Source organism: Paroedura picta, chromosome 1 (genome assembly GCF_049243985.1).
Source record: "Paroedura picta isolate Pp20150507F chromosome 1, Ppicta_v3.0, whole genome shotgun sequence".
In the NCBI taxonomy this organism is placed as follows: Eukaryota; Metazoa; Chordata; class Lepidosauria; order Squamata; family Gekkonidae; genus Paroedura; species Paroedura picta.
In genome coordinates this window covers 194,060,582-194,077,805 of record NC_135369.1, presented here as the reverse complement: position 1 = coordinate 194,077,805, position 17,224 = coordinate 194,060,582, and the positions used below count along the sequence as shown (strand labels likewise).

The 17,224-nt window shown below is 44.0% G+C and overlaps 1 protein-coding gene across 7 annotated transcripts in view; it reads right to left on the bottom strand.

Annotated features, from left to right (window-relative positions):
* EHBP1 (EH domain binding protein 1) overlaps positions 1-17,224 on the bottom strand; it is a 383,927-nt gene that overhangs the window by 106,790 nt on the left and 259,913 nt on the right. For all 7 annotated transcript variants that reach the window (XM_077315418.1, XM_077315449.1, XM_077315434.1 and 4 more), the window contains one exon: positions 16,804-16,947. In XM_077315418.1, the coding sequence (XP_077171533.1) occupies positions 16,804-16,947 (144 nt within the window). The remainder of the gene's footprint in view (positions 1-16,803; positions 16,948-17,224) is intronic.

The following is a 17,224-nucleotide window of genomic DNA, read 5'->3' as shown; positions in this document are numbered from 1 at the left end:
TCCTGAAATTTAATTTTGAGCCTGTCTAGTAGCAGGTCTTCAACTCATGGTTTTAGGCACCCCTCCCTGAAGCCCGTGTATGACTTTCCTATCTGGAAAAAATTAACAGATAAACTCTTTGCTGTATTTCCAAGATGTACCAAAACGTTGACTTTTTTCCTCCTTTTGCATTTTGCACTGGCCTGAACACCTGCCATGTGGATGCCTGACTAATAAAACTTCTCTCTTAAAGGGAGAAACTCTGCAAGGAACAAATAATGTAATTCCTTGTTTTTCCCCCCTCTTATAGGGAAAAGTATTTGTATGCAATTTTTATATTTCACAGTTCACCGACATCTAGGCGAGCTTTCTTCCACTGCTTCAATGGTGTTACTTTTAATTTTATCCTCCTTAGCCTTAGTAATTAAAGCGATCAGCACTGGCATCCCAACGGCTTTGACACAGCTATAGCCCCCCTAACAGATTTCTGGTTCTAAGGAGCAGGAAAGAACGAGGAGGGGAAAAAAGAACAAAAGTTTCATTTCACAGGAACAAGAAAATCAAGCCCTTCCAATCCTCAACTTTATCCAATTGTTCTTTCAGCAGCCTTTGGATCTTAAGAAGCAAATAAAGATGGCTGCCATTAGGGGGTCCTTTTTGTAGTGGCCGCCACTGCACTGACTGACACGAACTGTGGCCAAAAAAAGGGGGCGGTGGATTTGTGAAGGTGAATTAGAATGTGAGAAATTGTCAGGGCGGTTGCTGAGATTATTGACCTTCCCGTGTAATAATGGAGGAATGCGGCCCGTAGGAAGGCCGAAAAACACACACACAACCCCGCTACAGCAACATTTCGCTACTCCACAAATACTTTATTCCCCCCACCCCGCCCATGAGACTGCACATTGCTTTTTCATAATTTTTGTGTGAGTTTCACACAAGTTTATACATCCTTACTTACTATTTATTGACATTTACTTAATGTTAATATTAGAAAATTCTCTCCCATCCTTCGGGGTACAAAGCTGAAAGCGTCTTCCATCAGCAGCATTAGCGTGTTAACATGAACATTAAAATATAGCTCTGTATAACATGGAAAGCGTTGAACAGGGAGCGCTAACTCTCAAAATTGTCCATGACATGCCCCAATTACATAATCCTACTAAGAAAAAGAACTTGACTGCCACCCCTTTTCATCGTCAGACAGGAAGAACGGCTCTGTTATTAGCCATTTAGAAGGAGAAAGAATTCTGTGCTTGTCCAGAGGCAAGGATTACCAAAAGGTACCTATTCACATGCTACAGAACAAAGGAGGAGAAGAAAAAATGAAAAGGAAAAAAATGGCAAGATCTTTAAAGCTTGGGCATGCTGATTATTTTTCTTTTTAAAAAAATCTGCAAGCTGGAGGTCAGCTCTTGTTTTCATAAACATGATTTGGGCTGAAATATTAAAAGTGTTTAGAAGTTCTCTGCAAACTTTCCTCACATTTGACGATAATATAACTAGCCATGCTTGCCAACGGACACACCTGCTCAATTCTCTGGGGATGGCCTGATCTCTCTCTCTCTCTCTCTCTCTCTCTCTCTGCCTTCTCCAGCCCAGAATGTGAGGCTGGGGGGGGGGGGGGGGAGAGCATCATGGGTTGCAAAACAGAGTAGAAAGTCAAAAATCTTTCTCAAGTTTGTCCCATCTGGTCAGATTAAATCTTTGATCACTCGAGGGACTTGGCACTTTTGTTTTCAGACGCAGCACTGAGCTTCCGGATCACTCATAAAAATACGCAGGTAGAGCGAGCAAAATCTCAGCTGCCAAATTCTTGGAACAAAGGAGGGGACTGTTGGGGCTTTTAATATGTAGAAACAGGTCTAAGCAAGAGGCAGCCCATCCAGGGAGAAATAGGAACACTTTTTCTGCGTTCACAGCTGATAATAGGATAAACATGCATGTCACTATATCAGTTTTATGATCAGAAAATATGTTTGTATTCTTAAGGAACAGGGAGAGTCTTATTATGATGTTAATTCACTAGCACACACTCCGCACCATTGTTTGTCTAATGGGCTTTACAGAACAATTAAAAAAAATAAAAGTGGGATGGAGCAACTTTTAAAAACTTTATTTTTTAAACAGCTAGATGCCTTGAACTAATGAGCTAGAATCTGTTCACGTTGCGCCTGCAAGTAAAAAAAAAAATTAATACCCAACCAAGTCAGAAAAAGAGTATTTTTTGAGAAATCTTACTTTTTGATTTGGCACAGTATTACTGGCAGAGAGAATAATGCTGTTCTGGGAAAGATGGCCCATGTGATAATTTAATTCCTCTTTTCATTCCAAAAGTGATAAGTTCTTAGTTTACTTTAAAAAGACCTATAAGGGGTGGGTGGGGGGTGGGGGAAAGAACAGCTGACTAAGTAAGCATCACCTTGTGTTACATCCCAGGCCTCTTGCTGGTTGTCTGGCTGCTCTTTTGTGGGCAAAGAAGGAGCTGAACGCTCCCTGGCTCCTTAGATCTGGCCCAACAAATACGCTGCCAGTCATGCACCGAGATCCAGCTTAAGACCCAGTGTGAGCCTAAAAAGGAGCAAGCCGAACTGGCACCTGCTCATGCGGAAGGAGATAGATTCGTCATGACAGGCTGACTTATTCAATGTAAAGAAACAGTTTAGCTTTTCTAATCTGGTACAAATACATCTTTCTCGAGGAAGGGGGGGGGAAGTAAAGGTCTAGCAGTTCAAGTATTTAAAGTAAAGAAACTCGCCACTGCCCCTCCATCCCCCCCTCGCCCCCGTAACGTCAAAGTGAACCGGAGATATTGGTGCTGGGGCGTTCTGCAAAACAGCCCCGGAGATCTATTCACACAAATATGATTCAACCCACTTAACCCGTTGGGGGCTGCCGTCTCTTCTTACTGCACGCTACGGCTCTCTCTGTCTTCCACAGTCACAGCGGTGGCATCTGCTGTTTGTAAGGACAGACGTGGAAAAGGCTTTTTCTTGGGGGGGGGGGACACATGGTCTGCCACTTTCGCTCTCTTCTGTTCAGGGGGAGCGATCAACCCGTAACAATCCTTCTCAGAGGAGACCAAACAAAAAGGGAAACGTAAAATCCTGAACTTTATCTTCAGGTGTGTGTGTTCTCTCCCTCCTCCCCTCCCCCCGCCTCTACAGGTTTCGGCCCATACAGGAATAATTGCCCACGAAGTTGAATACATGGGCAAAAGAATTGGATAAGCATTATAAACCCATCATCATTATAAGGTGATTATGCTGGCATTCAAGTCTGTATTACAGTGACTCAGTGTCTGCTATGTGCTTAGAACCCTACAAGGTACAGAATCAACACGGTCCCCTGATCATATATATTTTATAATCTAAAACCTATATAGGAAAAAGGGGGAACCCCTATGCTGAAATGCATTCCAGAAATAATTCTCCCTCCCTCTTGTCTAAAAGTCATTCTTGATGCAAAGGAATCAGCGTCCAGTGGCACCTTTAAGACCAACAAAGATTTATTCAAGGCGTGAGCTTTCGAGTGCAAGCACTCTTCGTCAGACTATGAGTGCTTGCACTCAAAAGCTCCCAGCTTGAATAAATCTTTGTTGGTCTTAAAGGTGCTACTGGATTTTGATTTTATTGTGCTCCTTCAGACCAACACAGCTACTCATTGGAATTGATGCAAAGGAGTTCTTTAGAAGCTGCCTACTCCTTTGAGGAGTCAAAAGTTGTCGCTCTCAACTTAAGGGGTTTGCACTCTTGCCAAAGTGATTTTGGGGGTGGAAAAGGTGAGAAGGTAGGACCAATGTTACAAAACAACCTTGTCCCACAATCATTCCACAGCTTTACGAGCCTCCCTTTGCACTGCCGATCTGGGCAGCCTCTCTCACAATTTCCGGATTTCAGTTCCTCTCCCCAGTTCTTAGGGAGAATTCTTTTCTTTCCCGAGGAATGTTTCTCGCTTATCTGCTCGTGCCCTTCCTCCTCCTCCTCTTCTCAAATCCCAATAATACACAGAGAACTTCAGGATGTGTTTGGGAAAGTTGCCCTTTCCCCCCTTCCCCCTCCCCGTTTTATTGAGAGGAGAAGAACGCCCCATCTACTTACATGCAATCAAAATGTAAAGGACAAAGTACAGGCTATGTGGGTCTCACAGTTTCTTTTTGTGCGTATTTGTGTGTGTGTGTGTTTTTTAAACCCTGCCAAACTGCTGGTAGTGTGTTTTTAATGGAAAATACCAATCGCCTAGGATCTATACCTAGCCTTTTGCCAATAATGAGAAAACTTCACCTTCTGTCCCTAGCAATTCTTAGGAAATCTTTTGCTGTTATTCCTACAAATCCAATTACAGATTGTTGAGTAGCTAGTGGAGTAAGCTTATTGAGAAGTGTCACATCACTAAGTCGTGCGTATGTGTTTCAGTTTGTAATGTGGCCTGAGCCGCTGTAGAGGTGTCAACTTAAAATGCAAGTAAGTAGCAGAACAGGGCTAATCCCAGCCTCTACTCCCCTGCAGCCAAATTGTAGCGCCATGAATGACAGTGGAAATGCAAAGATGCCTCTGTGCTTATCACACACAGCCAGATGGCGGCCCTGGATCAATGCACACATGCCACGATCAATGCATTTGATAAAGAATTAAGAAGAAAACTGTACATGTTATCAAAGAACTTGTACATGGCATAATTATGATTCTGCATGTGCTTACCGATGATATTGGAGACTCAGAGGCAGGTGATAATGAAACTGATAGGAAGGAATAGCTTAGAGGCTACAGCATATGGCCTTGCTACCAGGAAATCTTGTCAAATAGTTCAGAAAGCTTTCAGAAACTGTTATTCCAGGCTGCTCCTAGCACAGGCTGCTGGCAACATTTTCAGATTTCTTCTTTTTAAAAAAAACATTAGAAATGTCAAAAAAGAAAAGTTACAATGAGCCATTTGCTCCCCCCACCCCACAAATAGGTCGGGAAATAATTAAGGTTCTATATTTCCGTACGCCATCAAAAACAGACTGGGATGGGGTGCGGGGTTTAACTCCAACGTTCATAGAAACATTTAGGCTCCGTTTGCCCAAAACACACGCTTTGGGATCAATAAACAAACAAGCAGGTTTGGAATAATACGGGAGAGGGCATCTCAATTAACACCCGTGCAAATCCCTAAAAAAAAAGAAAGAAAGAAAAATTCACACCACACCTCTGGTATCGTCTTTCCTCAACAACAGAGAAGGAAAACAATAAATCTCCTGCAATTTGAACCTGGTGATCCACATTGCGACTGGCTCTGAGAAGACAGTGGATAATTTCGGGAGGAAGCAGGGCACCAGAAAGCGATAAAAAGAGGTATATTCATTTACAATGTCTATAGCATACCAAAAATACAAAAAAAAAAAAAGCTGCCATGCTTCAATTGATAGATGAGCTGCCTAATCAACGCTTCAACGTAACTTAAGTGCTCTCATTAGTGCAAGCACCTTCGGGCTAAATAAGCCTAAATCCTTTAAAAATTGCTTCTGAAATAGAAAAACCTTCCTACTTCTTCTTCTCCCCCCCCTCCAATAATATCAATTTAAAAGGAAAAAGGACCTAGGAAAGTTCCCCTCCCCCTAACTCTGTTGGAGGTGATCCTTGGAAAAACTCTTTATTTGGGAAAGTTCATTAACCATCAAAATAATAAAAGGGCTAAACTATTTCTGGGATTTGTTTCTCTCATACCTGAAACCTGGATCTTTCACAAGCACTGATATTTCTAGCAGCCACCAGTTCTCTTCTTTAATGTTGTTCTTTCCCCAGATCCCATCACAGTGCTAAGCAGATATGTATTTATACTACATACCAGTATACATTTTTATCCATATGAATACAGACAAACATACTGGGAGGAGGGGGCATAAAAGCCTTGCACATCATTGCTGATTTTATTTGAAGTTGGGCTGTGGAGGTGGTAAACACAAAGCTAGAAAAAAAATTTCAATTTGTCCTGACAAACCGTCGGGTATTAAATTCTAAAGGCACGTAGAGTGCATAAAGAACTGATGGCTTGATTAGTTCTCGTGGAGCAATTGAAGGAGCTGTCTCTCTCACAGAGTCTCCATTTTGAGAAACACTTTGATCTCCGCTCAAGTCAATTCATGAACATCAACTGACAAGGCCCCGTGAAACACCCTGATGGTTAGGCCCGAACTCGCCGCAAACTATTTGGTTTCATTAAGGCTTCCAAGAACAAGTGACCAGGGAGGACACCCTTTTCATGCCGAAACCCGGCAGGCCAGTGACTCCTTTGAACTGCTGCTGAAGCCAAGGGGACCCCTGGTCAGCCACAGGAGGGGGAATATCTTTCCTGCATGCCTTTAAAACACGGGAGGCATGAAGTTGGTCGGGAGCAACCTGCAAGCATCCATAGGGAATTCCCCCCCCCCCCCGCATAAGAGGCTTCGTAGCATTCTGACGTCAAGATTAGTTATGCAAAAAAAAAAAATTCTTTTTGAGGATTAAAAAAAGGGTCAAAATGTGCTAGAGCCAACTTTAGATTTATGTTAAGCAAGTTGTAACTATATCAAAGGAGGCGGGTGAAGACGGTTTTCTCAAGGAACTGCGTTTGATGGATTTGGCCTCCCAGTATTGACAATTTGTAAATTGGGATTTGATGGGTTTTGTAATCGCCGCTTTTATGGTGTTTTTTAAATTAACTTTTTGTAAGTGGCATTGAGTTTTGCAAGGGAAAAAGGTGGCCAATAAATGTGATGATAGATAGATAGATAGATAGATAGATAGATAGATAGATAGATAGATAGATAGATAGATAGATAGATAGTCTTTCCTGAAAAGAGAGGTGCTAGTAAACATGCTGTATAACAGAAGACATTGAAGGCTCTCCATATACTGAAAATAGTAGAATTCCACTACATTTTTCCCAAAAGGGAAAAAAGACAGATGAAAATCTTGAAGATCCAGGTCTAGGAAATTCTATTACTTGATTCTCTCAACAATGGACTGTTGAGCAACCATATATAAAAAGCCCATCATTAACATCACACTTTCAATATTCCTAACACATCAAAAGTACTTTATGGAGGACTGCCCTGTTCAGCTATTGACATTAAGACCTTCCTTCTTCCCTCTCCCTCCACATTTTTTTTCAAAGTTGATGTTTTGAAGAGTCCCACTTCAAAGGGTTCATTTTTGCCCTGGTTCCTGTCAGAAACTCTAAAGTGGAAAGTCACTGCACGGCAGTGGCACAAAGAATCCCTGCGGCTAAAATCAAACAAAGCCCAATTAAACTAATCATAACGACCCAGTGAACACAAGGAAGCTCACCTGGTATTTCTGGACTTCTTGTGTGAAATTCTCAACTCTACTTAGTGCTTGGTACTATAATTACCCTGACCAAAATACTGTGAAATTACTGCTTGGGTCTACTAAGGGCTGCAAAAATCCAGGCGCTGAGGTTTGCAGCCAAGGGGCTGAAGCCAGGTGGCGCAATGCTTTCTGACAGAGACGGCAACTTCTAAAAAAAATCCGGGTCGGGGAGGGGGCGCGGAGGAAGAGGAGAGGAAAATTAACGGGATGTGGTTTACATTGCCAAAGACTGTTCATTAATTACCAATTTAATCGCCGCTGGAGGCATGACATTACAAAAATCTGGCTGAAAGTTCTAATAGATTATGAGGACCACCCAAGAAGAGTGACCAAGAAATGTACAAAACAATTAATACTGTTTCAGTGCTATCAAAGAAGCTCAGATTATTTTACATCAAGTGAAGCAAGGAGAATTAGTGGCTTCACAGTGCCCCCACTAGGAACTGTAAATACAATGGCACACAATTAGTAATGCACATGTGATTCCCCCTCCAGCCCCACCCCCGTTCAAGGCACATATCCTTGGGAAAGCCAGAAACACGATAAGGAGAACAAAAGGAACATTTTAAAATGAAATGAATAAAGATTTTAACTCTACCCTCGCGCATGCTGAGAAATAACAGAACGGGCCGCTCTAAGGAATGCCGATATCATCCTGGGATGAATGGAAAAACAGCCACGCAAAAATATTTATGGTCATTAGCAGCAGTAGGGAAAAGGGCATCCCCGGTGCTGAAAAAGAAAAGAAAAAAGGGTCGGCTTCGTGCAGAAGCCATCTCTCTGAAACCGAGATCACTTCACGGCTGGTCTTAACAACTAGGAGACCAGGAAACAGTCAAGTTCTTGAACGGAGCCGTGCTTCTCTGCTCAGCCTGGCAACCCGGTGAAATCGTTGACTGAGCCTTTGGGGTTTTTTGTTGTTGTTGGTGGTGGTACTACAACGTCACAAGTCAGGCAACAGATTAATTTAAATTACAATATATCTTCCGATTTACAAACGACAACATTTAGGACACATCCTTAGCCAGTTAAAAAACAAGCTGTAAAATTAACACTCTGCTTTCATTCTAAAATGGACCTCAACACCACACCAACTACAGAGGGCTAGTTAAGAATATTTATTTTTTTGATCCCTTGGTATTTCTAAAGAGGACACAGCTCTTTAATTATAGAGCATGAGTGACTTTTTAAAAATGCGGCAAAGGAAATTCCAGTTCCTCCTCATGTGTGGCAGCTCTACACGCCAAAACTGGTGCTCTGAAATCCCCCTCCGCAACATGGGCCCGGTCCCATCGAGTGAGCATGGGGGCAAAAAGAAAGAAAACCAGCCTCTGAACAGCCTTGCTGGCTCACACAACTCTCGGGAAAAGAAACCAGACCCACATAGTAACTTTGACGGAGGCCAATGGCACAAAACACCGTGCAAGTCCTTCAGAACCCTTTATGAGGCAGATGGGGCATCAAAACTAGACATGGAGGGGAACCTGGCAAATGTGGCTTCCCCCTTTTTTTGAGGAAAGGGTGCTGAGGAGCTTAAAAGCACGAACCATGCTTGGTGTGTTATTTGGGTTGGCTGCACCACACGGCCCTATGTGGGTTTGGTCTCTTCATTGTGTAGTCTTGCCATCAACCTGTTTAAAACTTCAACGTGGGAGAAATCCCCCCACCCCATTTTTGTGTAATGCCAATGTGAAGTAGTCAGCCGGCTTGTTCTTTTATTTGAACGAAACTGGATCTGATGAGCACGGCTTAGTGTTCTTGTCAGGAGTTTTTAAATCGTTTCATCGTATGCCTTTGGATTCTCCGACACAGCCTGGCCACAGAAAGAGCTGTCAAACTTGTTATTATTTAAATAATATAGTGAATACCCTTATCAACTTACACCGCACTTGGCAGCTCTTAGGGGGCATGTAGAGAAAACAAATGCGGCCAATGGTGAATAAAGTTACTAGCACTTGCCAAAATAACGTTCAACCTTTTTTAACAATTAGAAGGCCACTGCCTCTTTTGTCATCTAAAGGCAATCTGGTGATCCTGTCTACCTCTACATCTGGTCATAATTATCAGCATGACAGATGAGTCCTCCCACTATCCAAATCAATGTTTTCCAATTATCATCAAAGGCCCGAAGTTGCCATCTAGTCCCACCCCTTCAATATATTTAGAAAGGGACAAAACCTCTTGAAGGTTTAATTGGCCGAAGGCTAGGCTGATTCTCTTCATATCCTTATTTCTCAGGAGGAAAAAACAAGTTTCTGATCGTAAGAATCCTGGTAATTAAGAAACTTGGTAGGGCTTCTTTCGAATGGCTTAACAAGGATGAGGAGAAATAGCCTTTCTTGTGCCCAGAAAATGTATAGCAAACCACAGTGTAGCCGTGTAATTTAAGTAAGGGTGTATCTCTTAGGACTTCTCTGTATGTATTTAAATCACAAAACACAGATTATACCCCACTGGGAAGCCACAAGAGTGTGCTTTTTCGGTGTCACCTGCACACACATAATTTCTTTCTTTCTTTCTTTCTTTCTTTCTTTCTTTCTTTCTTTCTTTCTTTCTTTCTTTCTTTCTTTCTTTCTTTCTTTCTTTCTTTCTTTCTTTCTTTCTTTCTTTCTTCATATTTAAACAATTCCAATGAAAATCCTTTTGTCAAATACCACTTAGGACTTGTATATCTGGTTTGTAATTTTGGGGGAGGTAAGGTTGGTTGTGTGGAACACAACAGTAGCACCAAAAATACCTTCAGGAGTGATAGTACCACATAGACTAAAATGTTGGCCAGACGCAGAAAATAAGGAGTTGTTTTACAGTGAATTTTAAAATAGTAAAACATTTAATAGTTTATTCACCTTCCCTCAAAAAAATCTGCTTATATTAATCTAAAAAACAGAGAGCTTAGAAAACTTTATTCCTAGAAACCTGCAGTGCTCTATCAATACACAAAAACGATCAGGAATCATTTCCACTTCAAGTTAATTTGTATGCTCAAAAATGTCCTACTTTGCCACTGGGGGAAAAAAGCCCTTTTCTGATTTGAAGAAGAAGAGTTGGTTCTTATATGCCACTTTTCTCTACCCGAAGGAGTCTCAAAGGGGCTTATAGTCGCCTTCCCTTTCCTCTCCCCAAAACAGACACCCTGTGGGGTGGGTGAGGCTGGGAGAGCCCTGATATCACTGCTCGGTCAGAACGGTTTTCTCAGTGCCGTGGCGAGCCCAAGGTCACCCAGCTGGCTGCATGTGGGGGAGTGCAGAATCGAACCTGGCATGCCAGATTAGAAGTCGGCACTCCTAACCACTACACCAAACTGCCTTTATGTAGTAATAGACAGACACCTAGAGCACAAAGTACTTATTAAGTATTAATTAGATGCAGCAGAAACACATCCTTTGAGTGAGAGAGCAAGAGAAAAATGTATTCCAAATAGACATCTATTCCCAAACATACGCTTTGTGCTCCTAGGTACTTCTTGCAATTCTCAGTGGATAAGGGAACGTCTAGCTAGATCATTTTTTGTTAGCTATCTTGTCCCAGCCCTTTCAAATTCAAAGATGGTATTTTCCACCCTTTGCAGATGTGTATCAAAACTGGAAATATCAACTTGTCCAATGTAAGGATGAATTTTTTCTTATACCTTGACAAAGTGCAGGTCAGGCATTATATTGAAAAGACTCATCTGGCCCTTCCTTCTGCCCCTTCTCTTCACTTAGTTCACGTTTTCTTCGAATTTTGTTCAGGGAAGTCTGGGGTCCTCAGAAAACGTATATCGTTTTCGCAGTGAGAAGACCAATAATCCCTGAAAGACTGCTTGCCTATCAGCAGTAATCTTCATCTCTGAATTGTCTCTGCAGAAGGGCATCAGGTTATGTGAGAAAGCACACTCTTTATGACCATTTATGCACTGGGGGTTTCATGCTGGGCTGCAGGCTGGAGTTTTAGTCATGGCAGGTTGTCCCACCTCTTCCTGCACCCACATGGCGGAGCATTCGGCCTGGTGCACCTCATCCGGCCCGGATTTGTACTCCTGCACGGGAGCTGGGGCAGAGAAGTTCCCAGCGCATAATGTGGAGCAGCAGGCATGGCCAGCATTTCTTGAGAACCACCCAATAAGCACCATCCAGAATCCTTTGCGGCAGGGGTCGTCAACCTGTGGCCTTCCAGATGTTCATGGACTACATGTGTTTAAATCCATGGACATCTGGAGGACCACAGGTTGACTACCCCTGCTTTACGGAGAGCAGGATCTTATATGCAGGCATCACTCACAGAAAAGGATGTGTTGGAATATAAAGTTTTGAGAGATACGAGAAGATAACTTCCTTTCCCCAAAATGCAGGCAGCTTGTGAGGGATATTGTCCCTTGCAGTCTGCTGTGCCAAGTCCTTTCGACAGCAATGCCAGGCAACAGTGTCATTCAGCAATGCCTGAAACAGCTCGGCCATCCCAGTGGGGGGCAGTATGATATTTCCCCCCACTATGATGATGTTATCCGTTCAGTCGTATCCGACCCTCAGCGATTTTATAGGAAAGTTTTCTCCATTCATCTCTGTCTCTGACTGCTTCTTTCAGTTGGTTCATGGTCATCCCTGTGTCGGCTTTGATCGTGTGGAGCCAGCGGATCCTTTGGCGACCATGTTTCCTTTTGCCACTGACCATGCCGAGCATTAATGATTTCTCCAACGAGTTTGATCGCATGAAGTGTCCAAAGGAAGTGAGCTTTAGCCGTAATATCTTGCCTTCTAATGACACCGTTGGTTTGCTCCTCTCTAAGACTGTCTTGTTGGTAACTTTGGCTGTCCATGGGATTCACAGCAGTGCATTATGACAAGTGCAGAAAAGGTCTTTGAAAGGTCTTTGGCACACAAGGAAACATTGTCAGGAGGTGTTTACAGCCTCATGGCCAATGGTCCTTTGCACTGAACGGAGAATCAATCCCCACCCAAATTCCCAATTGGATTCACTCATGGAGTAAAATAATGCTGGAGGGAGTTTGGGACCAGGAACTTGGAAAGTATTCTTAGGAGTGCATCATGAAGGAAGAGAGATTTGATTCAACACGGGGCAACAAAAATGAATCTTTGTTACAGCATCCCTGTATGCAGTCACGTGTCTACAAATCAAACAAAATTAGGCAGTAATAGGAGGTGGTAGGAGGTGGTGGGTTCTGCAACTTTGGAAATTTTTAAACAGAGGCTGGATCGCCATCTGACAGAGAGGCTGATTCTGTGAAGGCTCAACTGTCAGTGACAGGGTTGTGAGTGTCCTGCATAGAATCATAGAATCCTAGAGTTGGAAGGGGCCATACAGGCCATCTAGTCCAACCCCCCGCTCAACGCAGGATCAGCCCTAAGCATCCTAAAGCAATTGTTTACATAGTGCAGGGAGTTGGACTAGATGACCCAGGAGGTCCCTTCCAACTATATGATTCTATGATTCTAGAACAATAGCTATGCCTGTTTTTTTTTTAAACGTGACGTACAGTGGCAAAAAGCAAACATTGAAATTTTCGGAAAAAATATTCTAAATCAACACATGTACAATAGACAACTAGAAGAGCCTCTTGTGGCGCAGAGTGGTAAGGCAGCCGTCTGAAAGCTTTGCCCATGAGGCTGGGAGTTCAATCCCAGCAGCCGGCTCAAGGTTGACTCAGCCTTCCATCCTTCCGAGGTCGGTAAAATGAGGACCCAGCTTGCTGGGGGGTAAACGGTAATGACTGGGGAAGACACTGGCAAACCACCCCGTATTGAGTCTGCCCTGAAAACGCTGGAGGGCGTCACCCCAAGGGTCAGACATGACTCGGTGCTTGCACAGGGGATACCTTTACCTTTACCTTACAATAGACAACTATTTAATTTTATCTATTTGCTGGTGGAAAGTGCAACTGACTTATGGAGGGGCCCTGGCTTAGTGGCCGAGCATCTACTTGGTTTATAGAAGGTCCCAGGTTCAACCCCAGGCATCGCCGGTTAAAAGGATGAGATAGTAAGTGATGTAAGAGAGGCCTCTGCCTGAGACTCTGAAGAGCTGCTGCTAGCCTTAGATGGCCCCAACCTTGATGGGCAGCCTCACATGTGGATGGCGACCTCTTATGGGGTTTTCAAGGCAAGAGATGTTCAAAGACAGTTTGCCAGTGCCCGCCTCTGTGCAGCAGCCCTGGACTTCCTTGGCGGTCTCTCAACCAAATTACTGACCGTGCTTAGCTTCTAAGGTCTAACAAGAGTCCGCTAGCCTGGGCCTTCCAGGTCGGGACTTTAATTATTTACTCTTAACAAAAAAATGAAATCCAGGGAAGACCTGTGCAGATGAAGGGATGGAGCTGTGCAGGCATGAATCCAAAACTGATCCCATTAAATACTCCTTGCTCCTATGGAGGAGGATACACAGAATTCCTCTCTCCCCACTACTAGACCCTACCCGGTGGCTAGGGGAGACCCGGAAACCCTAGTCTGACTTATCCTGGGGAAGTCTAGGAACTGTAATTCTATCGGACAGCTGAAGGGAGTCAAACAAAATGTAGCAAGTTCACTAAAGTGCCCGGGTTCTTTGTATTGCCTGAACATCCAAGGAGGACCAGTTGAAGACTACAGCAACATTAGACTACAATGGTTTAAATCAGGGTAGTCAAACTGCGGCCATGAGCTCATGGGAATTGTAGTCCATGGACATCTGGAGGGCTGCAGTTTGATCTGGAGGGCTGGTTTCAATGCTCAGCAGGTTCAACTGGGTCTGAGTTGGCAGTGGACAGTGCTGTCAAGTCACAACTGAGTCATGGGGTTTTCAAGACATGACTTGAAAACTTGAAGTCTCTGACTTGACTTGAAGTCTCTGCCTGCCTGCTTGTAGCCCCCCCGAACTTCCTTGGTGGGCAAAGTTTCCAATATCTGATGAGACTGGGCTAACCGGGGCCATGAACATCATGGTGTGCCTGAGAGGGGCACAAATTAATTTCTTATGAACCTGCGAACAAGTGAACTCCGCTAAACCACACAAGTGTGAATGCAGTATCTGACAACCCGTTCAAAAACCTCTGGTTTTCTGATGATGGACCAAGTGGACAGGAAGACACCGTTTAAAAATAAAAACAAAAAAACAAAAATAATAAAAAGATCTTTTCAAAGTGAAAAGTAAACTGGAAGAGCTATCACAACGGCACACAAAGAAGAATCCTGCAGGAGCTTTCTGCGTTCTGCAGGGCCTCCAAAATGGAGCTCTTCCGCCACGTCTATGGATGAGGGCGGGAGGCAAGGAAGACCAGGGCCCCCCATAGGAGCGGTGGTAGTGAGGTCAATCAGCACCTCCCCTAGGGTAGCGATCCCCAACCTGTGGGCAGCGGACCGCATGTGGTCCTTGGACTAATTGGAGGTGGGCCCCGAAGGACGCCTTCTCCCCCCCCCGGCCCTTCATCCCCCCCCCAGCCCTTTACAACACACTTGATTGTTGTGGCATGTCTGTATCTTATTTTGAAGGGATGTTTAAACATTACCATAGCGATCAGAGAGCGTTAGGGCAGGGGTTGAGAGTAGAGGAGTAAACTACCCCCCCACGGGCCTCAGTAAAAGGCGTTGAGTGGTCCCCGGTGATAAAAACGTTGGGGACCACTGCCCTAGGGGATGAAGATTTGGGGGTTTTAGGTCAGGAGGAGTTTTTTTTCCCCCGGCCCCCTACATCTTGGTTTTATGATGTTTTGTATGTACTTGGTTTTATATTGTTTTTAATAGATTGTACTGGGGGTTTTATTTGAGTGTTGCAACCTGCCTCTAGCCTTTGGGAGAAAGCGGGTAATAAAAATACACATAATAAAATATTTTACAATAATCTGTTTAAAAGTTATTGGGCAAGACTAACATGATGTCTAGGATGAGCCTCGGAGTGGCCATGCTCAATGCTCAAAACTGCTTAGGAAAACAAGCCTTATGGGGCGAAGGGCTTCTGTAGACTGACAGGTGTTTCTTCAGAACACAACCTAACATTGCAATGCTATACAAGTGGTAGAGTTATATGCAGCCCTTAACATAACAGAGATACGTAGTTATAAAACGTACGGGGGCACAGCTCATGAAAAATGCACACCAACAAATTTCTGTTCAAGGTATGAGCTTTTGTGCGCACGCACATGACACTGTGTCCATGACATTGCACTTGAGGAAGCGTGTGCTCACACGAAAGCTGATGCCTTGAATAAAACTTGGTTGGTCTTAAAGGTGCCACTGGACATTTAATTTGTCCTGCTGCTTCAGACCAACAAGGTGGCCCACTTGAAATTATTCTCTCGAATGTGAGCCAAGGTCTAAATTTGGGGTCGAAAGATTTACTTAATTTACTTTAAAAATAATCCAAATTCCAATTAAGTATCATTTGCTGTCCCTCCTCCCTGTAGTTTGTAACAACTTAGTAAGCCAAGGAGCAACCTAATGTGCAAAGACAATATTCAAACACTATTTGCATAAAATGTCACGGTTCTTTCTGAGGTTTCAGATTCAAGGTTTGCAAGAAGAAAGGAAATCGTATACCACTCATCTCATTTCCATGGTGTTTTTTTTTTTTTAAGGGAGATTGCAATAAATATACTTGTCATGCAAACCAAACTGGTCAAAGCACTGGTATCTTTTCAAACCTAGATCCCCAGCAAGATCACGTCCAGTAGCAGGAAATACTTTCTCAGAAGGGGGAAAAAGCTACTCACAGCGAAGGACGATAGTTAAGGGATCTAAACAGTGCCTGCAACAACACCTATGTAAACAGTGGCAAGATAAAGCTGGATAGGATTGGGGCACAGGGCAATTTACACATGCAAATATGAACAAATATTTTACTGAAAGGCTTGTGAGAATAATTTGGCCACACGGCAGTTGTTAGCAACATGAGCACCGGCCACAAGGCCAAGCACAGTGGCTCATGTGCAAATGGTTAGAATTGCAAAATTACAGCACATGATGTGACACAACAGGCAACCTCTGCTTTGGAAGGATTGCATACAAATTTAATTAGCTTTCATCTCCAGAGATTACAGTCCCCCTCCAGGTCACCATTGAGGTTCCTGGTGGCGCCATAGGCGACTGCAGCTGCCTCCCCCCCTGGACTCTGGACGGGCTTGCTGAGCTCTGCTTTCCAGCCCCGCCAGAATAATTCATTCGGATGATAAAAGGAGGGTCACTGTGAGAAGCAGCATTGGGTGCAACGCTGTAACGTGACAGATAAGTTTGCCTTTCATGTGGCTAATATCTTAAAACCGGCCGGCCTTTCAATGGACTTTCGCTCTTCCCTTGGCCTCCGTCAGAAGGAAAATACTAATCGGCTCTGGCGAGGAGGGGATGAACCGTCAGTGCTCAGGCGGAGGGGCATTCGCCCACAAAGGATCGCCAGAGATGCTGCCTGTGTTGTGACGTCATGTGCAGCAAGAGCAATTCAGTGCCCTACCCAAATAATGACCCCAGGGGTCAAAGACGGCTCCTCTCAACAATGCCCACGAGTTCCTTACATCACTCAGAGGCTTTGAGCGGCCTGCCGTGGTCGTGCTGGAGGGCTGCCTGTTGCCTGCCTTGAGAGCCGCATCTCTTCTGGCTTGTTCCAGCAGGACTCTCGCCCGTTCTTTCAGTTCTTCTTGCCTTGATAACATTCGTTGCTTCAATAACAAAAACAAAACAAAAATACCAGTGTTAATGACAAGCAAGCCCCAGAGAACCGGTACGATCAAATGCTACACTCTGGAGTACTAGCACTGGAAGGGTTGCCAGCTCCAGATTTGGAAATTCCTAGAGATTTGGGAGGTGGGGCCAGGGGAGGGTGGAGCTTGGGGCAGGCTACAATGCCATTCAGTCCATGCTCCAAAGCAGCCATTTTCTCCCAGGGACCTGGTCTCTGAAATCTGAAGAACTCCAGGAGACTGGCAACCCTAAATC